Consider the following 8,536-nt stretch of genomic DNA (forward strand, 5'->3'; position numbering starts at 1 on the left):
AGTCAGAAAACTTTTCCAAACAATATTTTATCAGACAACACTTTTTCTGACAGAAACTATCAAATGAAACCTTAGTATGAAATCGGATTTCAAACATCCTCTATCCTAATTTCAATTTAACATTAACATATACTACTCCGCATCTCAATTTCCAAGTTTCCACTTGCTGTTAGATGAGTTCGCTTCCTCTCCTTCAATTCTAATTCTAACACGGCTTTATTTTTCCACCTTCTCATCAGACAAAAGTATATGCAATTTATAAGTCATAGTAAAAAAAACAAAAAAACATTGACAAATAGTTAAGGGACTATATATGTAATTCGCTCAATATCCCAAAGATTCGAAGCTGTCGTGGCACGGCTCTCTCTATACATACGACGTCATAACACAAATTTCCCTTTTCCTTCCCCACTTTCTTGGTTCCTACTTGCGACCTTCGTCGGAGCTTCCTCCTCCGACTTCTTAATCCGCCGTTGGCTCCCTCCTCCTCCGCTACCCTGGAAATCACATCAAAATTCATCCTTCTATCTACCGTCTTCCCCTTTCTCTCTCTTCAGTATGTGCGAACGACCTAATTAGGTTTTTGCGCCTCTCTAATGCAGCAGCAACCACCTACTCACCCGGATTTCAATCAGTCCGGAGGAACAACGTCTCTACGCGCTTCAGTATGTCCGTTACTGCATTACCTTGTTGTCACGCGCTTTCTAGTGGCTCACCTCTTCCTTCTACGGCCGGAGCTAAAAATAAACTCTCTAAACCCTATATCTCATTCAACCGGACTGTTCGCTTGTTAAAGTTATCATCTTCAAATACATCGAGAAACGTAAGCTCGAACTTACATTTTTTATTTATTAACCGAATGTAATTTGTGTTTAGTCGTATATACTTGTTCTTTAAAGATTATATAAGGCATTAGAACTTTTCTGAATGAAACCTTTGTAACATTTGCACCATTGCTTGATTGAATCAATTTTGTAGTTAGTTATACAGTTATGAAGTTATGTTGTTTGGGTCTGTTATAACAGATTAAGCATGTGATTCTTTTATCTTCCATTTAACATAGATCATATGGAATTTTATCGATTTGATATGCGAATGCCAGGTTTTAGTAGTGAGCTCCCTGTAAAATGTTATATGCAACAGACTCCGATTAAACTAGATACTGAGGAAAATAATTTCTTCTGTATCAGGTGTAGATGTTTCTAGTTCTACTAAATCATATACAGAATTATGAATCTGTTTATATGATTTAAATCTATTTCATCATGCTTACCTTTTTCTGTCCTTTTTAAATAAACAACACAACACAATGCTTGATGTTTATCTAACCTGATTGAATTTGATGTTGATTTGTAGAATTGGAGATTTTCATGCTTTAAGAATGACGAATCATCTTCAGAATATTCTGCTTCTGAGACTTCAGAAGATATGATTCCAGGAGAAATGGTAGAACCAGAAACAAAACAACCAAATGTGAATCATGATTGGGTGCTAAACTTCAAAAAGGTAGTTATTTTTATTTTTGTATTTAGTAGCTTTTTGTTTTAGTATTGTGATTTATTGTATGCACTTTATTACGTGAAAGTGTAGAGAGAAATACTATTTCCTGATGTGTCTGAATGTTATTTTCAGGCTTCAGATGCTGTATTTACTGCAGAACCATGGACAGTGCCATGGACAGCTAAGACCATTTTACAGGTGCAGCTCTTTGCATTTAGTACCATTATACCCCTAGCATAATATTCCACAAAAATCAATTATATGAAAACCCATTTTAAGATGCAAAAAGAAGAGTTTGTTTTTGTTAAATTAATTATTAAGTTTGAGAATGCAGGTAATGCTCCTCTGGATTGCTTCATTTTGGTTAGTAGGATCATGGATAATACCATTTATAGCCCACACAGCAGGTTTCAGAAAAGAATCCCTAACATACAGAGGCCAAGCCTTATACAGTCTTTTAACAGACATAGTCGAGGGTATTTCTGGAATTGCAATCCTCAAACTTTGTCTTGCTAAATTCCACCCTCTTTCACCCGATTGGTTCAGATTTTCCCTCAAAGGAAAATGGCAATTGGATGTAGGTCTAGGCTGCCTCATGTTCCCTTTGGTCAACCGTCTCTCACAAGTCAACCTGAATCTACTCCCTTTACCTCCACCGACACCTGTCGCGATCTCAAACGTTGAACAATCGATAGTGGCGCGTGATCCAATGGCTATGGCGCTTTATGCCATAGTAGTTTCCGTTTGTGCCCCTATATGGGAAGAGATTGTGTTTCGAGGGTTTCTTTTACCTTCATTAACAAAGTACATGCCTGTTTGGTGTGCGATTTTAGTGAGTTCGTTAGCTTTTGCTTTGGCTCATTTCAATATTCAGAGAATACTCCCACTTGTGTTTTTAGGGGTTGTTATGGGTACTGTTTATACTCGTTCTAGAAACTTGTTACCCTCTATGTTGTTACATAGCCTTTGGAATGCCTTTGTATTTGTAGATCTTATGAGATAGGTGATGCTCTTGCTATTATTCATTTTCACCATTTGTATAAGCATACCCTTTTCTTTTATTTATTATTATAAATCCAGTTATTCACATAGCTTAATGAATTAAACACTTAATCTCAATATCTATATACATGGTTGTTTCTTTTTTATTTAACGTGGATCGAATAACTTAATGGGTTAAGCCAATTAAAACTGATAAATATTGTGACGTTACTTTTTTTTTTTTTTTTTTTTTGAATCTAAGGATAAAATGGTGAGACCTTATCCTGATGATACGTATTAAGCCATTTTACTCATATAACATCAACAATGAGTAGGATAAGAAAGAGCCATGTAGGATGATTTTATAAATGTTTGTTTGATAGTTGGTGAGTCACACTTGATTGAGTCGAGAGTAAGGGGAATGTTTGGTTGCACCTAGAGTATTCATAGATGATGTAAATGAATGATAAATTGATGTGTGGACTGGTATTTGAATGTCTGTTTTTTAATGATGAAAATGACAATTTTAACCCTCTGAATTATCTGTTGCTTTTTGATTGGACATGTGACCTTTTGAATTATTTGTTGCTTTTTGATTGGACATGTGAACGACTATGCTGATACCGAATTTGTAAATAATTATAAATGAATTACAAAACGTCATACAAAATCCAAATTAAACATCAAACAAAATTCAAATTAAAATTCATACAACATCCAAACTAAACATAATCCTTAGCATACAACTTTAAAGTAATTGATTCACAATCAGCATACAACATCCAAATTGTATTTTGTTTTCAACTTTTCAGCTGCATTCTTCCATGAGTTCGCTTTGGAACTACTCCCTTCATGTCCGTAAGTTGTCATTTATTGAATATCAAGCTTTAAGAAATGTCTTTTCCACACCTTCTATCTGTTTCCAATTGATCCTAGACTTTTTTTGTACCATTTGTGCCATGTTTAGTATTCAAAATCCACCAAGAACAGGTTTCAACAAGCAATTTTGAACAAGTTTAACCAATTTTGAACTTTTTATTCATAGCAACAAAACCCAACAACAATAGAGCAACAAAAATTGAGCAAAAGCATAGCAGATTTCGAAGTTCACACAAATACAAGATAACTCAACTACAAATATCATAACATACAACAACAAAAACACATAAAATCGATTTCACACAAGTTTCAGCAAGGAAGAAGAAAACTCAACAAGAACAGATCAAACATAAGCTTCAAGTCGACCAAAAACATGCTTAAAAAAATCGATTTCAGATATTTAGGGTTTGAAAAAAGATTGCACAGAAATCGATCGGCCAAAGACATGAACACAACGAACGAGATAGAGGGGGAATTTATCAGCGAAGGGGAGACAAAGCTGGATTGTCGTTGCTGCAAGTCCGATGGCAATGTGAGAATCACCGAGAAACAAAGAACGATGTCGATTGGAGAAGAGAGGGAAAGAAAAAAGAGGCAGATGTTTCTTTTCTTTTGGGTTAAGGGTATTAGATGAAATTTTTTTCATCCAGACTTGTCAACACATCTGACCGATCAAAACCACTTTCACTTGTGTCTCGCCGATTAAGAGGTTGAAAAAGCTCCAACCAAACGCTCTGAATCTGAACGATCTAGAGCCAGCCTCTTTATGAGATCATCAAGAGGCCAAACAAACAGTTCCTAAGACTCAACCTTGAATCCGACCCGATAAGATGCATTTCAAAGGAGCATGGACCGAGTCAGAGACTTTTAAGTGTGATATCAAACAGTTTGAATCTGACTGAGTTACTCAACTTCTAGCCTCTTACTAGACCCATAGCACAAGATATTAGATATTAGGTACTGAATGTCTGCGTATCCTTACAAGTCCTTTTTTGTCCGGAAAGAAAGGATATCAAACGGGGACCATCGGTCGGTTTCAAAGTTTCTTTCTGGTTATGGTTACATTGTCTCATGTCCATTTCTTTACCCGACAACCTTCGGGGACCAATGTCTACTCCTTTTGTTTTCTTTTGGGAAATATTAATTCGTAATTACAAACATCAACAAAAACAACAACATTACAATCTTCTTCCATTCTAAAGTTGTAACCACTCACACTGTTGGTGGATGTAAATCCCTGAAATTTCTAGTCCAAGAGAATATATATTAACCATATTTACTTCTTTAAAATTTCAACAAACCTATATATACATAATTATATATTACAATTACTTTAATATTTAATTGAAGATTTTCAGGTTTGCTTGCAGACCATTTTATTTTAATCCGAGCATGCATGTTTCTTTGTATTAAACAAGTTCATGTGACAAGTATGACTGTTTGACGCGATATTTGTTTAGTTGTCCCCTTAAGACACTTTTACTTGTGATATTTGTTTTTTATTAGGAGACCTGTTAATACAATTATTATAGGGGCAACCACCCCCTCGGGCCCAATAAACTGGTTTTCATCAATTCAATCTTACTGTTTAATAATACCACTTTTCTTATTTAATATAAAATTAAATATAATATACCATGCAAATGCAATATCAATGACATCATGTGGGGTTCACATTTCGATAATTATATATACTATATGTTATCTATATAGTGTGAAGGACCACAATAATGATGTCTTTACATGCACATGTATGTTTTGTTTCTCTCTATATATACATACCTATGTCTACACACCACAAGGAATTTGATAAACATATCCTGAATCATTATTCATCATTCATAATTTCATCATATCCTTCCATGGAAGCTTCAGAATCACTATCGATTGAGAGCTTTTCGTACAGTTGGTTAGTCAACTTAAAGCCATCTTTTGAGACTTCTTTTAGAGCCTCCTTTGATGATGATTCCAACTTCATTGAAATGGACCCGAAGCTTTCCGCTTCTAAAAGATTTCTTGTTTTTCATCAAGATTTCGACTTTGATCTCCCGACATTGCAACCTAATTGTGTTCATGCCGATGAGCTCATCTCTAATGGAATCCTCGTTCCACTTTTTTTAAAGCCGTTGGATATCGGAATGGGAATCTATGATTCCGTTTCCAGCTCCACTCCGGTTTCACCCGTGTCTTCCGCCACCCATGGCAGAAGTCGGTCTTTGCTCTCTAGAAGGTACCGAAGACTGCCGAAAAGTGTCGTTAGGAAGTACTTGAATTTGGTAAGGCTGCTTTGGCTCAGAATGAGAAGGGGAAGGGCCGATGCCGATTCTGGTTCAGGTTCCGGTTCCGGACCAAGCACTGGAATCGGCATCTCGTCTCCCAGGGAAACCGAAACGTATTCTTCTAATAATTGGCTAAGATCATGCGATTCCGATTCCGCTAAAATCTTGACGTTTGAAGGCACAAGTGAAGCAGACAATTGGAGAAGATCATGCGATTCCGAGAGTTCAATTTACGAAGCGGTTCTTCACTGCAAGAAAACTATTGGTTAGAATAAGTCGATCTCATGTGTTTTTTTTTTTTTTTTTTTTAATTAATTTAGTTTGCTATATATTCACAAATCAGAAAATGAAACATACACAAAATTGGTAAATTTTCAGGCTATAAATGAAGAGAAAGAAGAAGCGAAGATGGTAGCACATGTAGAAAATTACCGTCTGAGATTTTATGGTTGGTTTTAGACGTGTAAAGTATTACTAGTATTTAGAGTAAAAAACTGTAACTACCGGTCGTCCAAATTATCAGTTATGGTTTGAGAAATGATATTTTATATAAAATGCATGTCTTAAAAGTAAAAACATTTATTGGATATGCCTGGTTTTCAAATTGTCTTTGGTTTGGTCAATCAAAGAAGTTCGACCTCCATAACTCCGTTGTTACTTGTTTTAAAGAAAAATCAATATTGATCCTAATCCTAACTTTGTAATAAAATTGAATAATAAAGAAATCTGGGGTGGTTCTTGTTTTGAACTAGATCGAATTAAAACATGTACATCCTTGAGAAAATACAAAATCAAGAGGCCAACAAAAAACCAAAATATATAAATAAGAAAAAATAGAAATTAGACTAGAAAAATCTTGGTGTTGATTTTACCAAAATAAAATATGTGAATTTCTTGCTTAGGTTTAACTGCAACCAAAAAATTCACCATCGGGTTCCATAATGTATTTAAGTTGTTTTAACTTTTGGGTAACTTATTTTCCGAGAACGATGGGGAGAAGAGAGAGTGGCTTGGGAAGGAAGGAGATTGCAAACATTTGCCGATGAGAATTGCCGCCCAACAATGCAGCCACAACGGTCCGGTGTTTGCCGCCGACACTCTTAGCCTGTCGGATGCCGCCGGGGTTTGTAGCTCTCACACTGTTTGGTCTAAGGCTAAGATGGTTGGGTATTAGTCACACTTATACCCATGCCACATCATCATCTTCTCTTTTTTCTTTCCATCTCATTTTTTTGGGGTAGTTTTCCAAGAATTCAACACAGTTGTGAGGTCAAACAAGAAGAAACACAGAGGAAGGAAGAAAGAAGAAACTGATGTTGCCCTTTGTTGTCGTTAACATGTCTGGGCAACGCCATATACCATAACGAGAGTCGGAGGTGGTGTTTACGGCGTTATCCTGACGTTTTCTAGCGTCCACATCATCATAATGGGAGTGGGCGTTGCCCACATTGAGCACTCTAAAGAGTATGGTGATGTTTTGTCAATGGTAAAAGGGCGTTACATAAACACCACATAAGTATTTACAATTTTTGGTGCACTTTACGTTTGAATAAGGTGTTTTTTTTTGCCAATGATATATATAGTGATATTATATTAAAACGAAAAAAAAGTTGCAAATTTGCAATGATAATCAAGAAATAAAAAAAAAAACATTATATTGGGATTTGTCATAACTACAACTACTTACTAATGGAAAAAATTTTTAGGATATGGTAAAAATGTCATATAGGTTTTTATCAATGACAAAACCCTTTCACACTATTTAAGGGTGTTTGGGATTGTTTTTAAAACATCTTTTGTCTTTTAACTTTTCCAAAAAGTTAAAAAATTGCTAAAAGATGTTTAGGTAATACAAAAGATCTTTTAGGGCATGTTTAGCTTATCTTTTGAGGGCCAAAAGTTCTTTTTGAAAAAGATAGAATACAAAAGATGTTTGGTAAAACCATTTTAAAAGTTACTTTTTGATTTTTTTATATAAGAAAAACTGACTTTTTGAAAAAGTCAGAAAATGCTGTCTTTTTATAACTTTTGCCAAAAGGACTTTTGGCTTTCAAAAAGATAAGCCAAACACCCCTTAAAATAACTTTTTATATAGAAGGAAAAGTTGGTGTTTCAAAAGTTACAAAATATTTTAACCTTCCAAATAATCCAACACATTTGATTAATCATACTAATTTACTACTCGACTTTATTAAATATTTTTAATTGAATTTGGTTTCATTTAATAAATAATATTAGCAAATTTATTTACTTTTTTTAGTTGATAAATAATAATTTATCCAATAAAATAATAACGTATCTTGTATATTATATCCAACAATAATACGAAGCTTAGCAAACAAACAACCACAAATACTGTTTCTTGTAAATTGAAAAAAACAACATACCATCCGGTGATTGAAATTCGAAATTCAAAGAACAAATTTCTGGTGTAGGAAAAATTGCATTTCATCGTAAATTTCACAAGGTAAAGTAAACTACGGAAACAGAAAATGAATTACAAAAATAAAAGTTGGATTGGATAAAGTATCATAAAAGGGTGCCATTTCTGAAAAAACCGATGACTCCGATGAGAGAAAAAAAGGGTGTTGTTAAACACACTCGAAAAAGGGTCAAAACCACGTGACTAATTAAAGTCAAAACCACTATCATATTTTTGAAACCCCAATTTACAAGACTTTATGACTTTAATATATTTTTTATATTTTTTAATTTACTTCACAAGGGATTACCGCATTTTTGGTGTAACACTTTTACCCCCATATAGTTTAAATATATTTTCAATTTATATCCTTCTATATTTTAAAAAACTTACTTTCAATCCTAATTAATATATTATTAATATATTGATGTTTTAACTTTTTCATACAGGTATACACACAAATGTAAATATTTTC

General features: G+C 34.2%; 2 protein-coding genes across 2 annotated transcripts; both read left to right on the forward strand.

Moving 5' to 3' along the window:
• The first annotated feature begins 383 nt into the window (after positions 1-383).
• LOC145065789 (uncharacterized) lies at positions 384-2,591 on the forward strand. Its single transcript, XM_079012869.1, has 4 exons — positions 384-823; positions 1,357-1,506; positions 1,633-1,698; positions 1,835-2,591. Exons 1-4 carry the CDS (start codon positions 668-670, stop codon positions 2,501-2,503), a joined length of 1,041 nt encoding a protein of 346 aa, XP_078868995.1. The 5' UTR covers positions 384-667; the 3' UTR covers positions 2,504-2,591.
• Positions 2,592-5,144: 2,553 nt separating this feature from the next.
• On the forward strand, positions 5,145-6,228 carry MAKR6 (membrane-associated kinase regulator). The gene is made up of 2 exons (XM_079012870.1): positions 5,145-5,904; positions 6,018-6,228. Exons 1-2 carry the CDS (start codon positions 5,145-5,147, stop codon positions 6,026-6,028), a joined length of 771 nt encoding a protein of 256 aa, XP_078868996.1. The 3' UTR covers positions 6,029-6,228.
• Positions 6,229-8,536: the final 2,308 nt, after the last annotated feature.

Source organism: Lactuca serriola, chromosome 8 (assembly GCF_051521515.1).
Source record: "Lactuca serriola cultivar US96UC23 chromosome 8, Lser_US96UC23_V15, whole genome shotgun sequence".
Classification (NCBI taxonomy): Eukaryota; Viridiplantae; Streptophyta; class Magnoliopsida; order Asterales; family Asteraceae; genus Lactuca; species Lactuca serriola.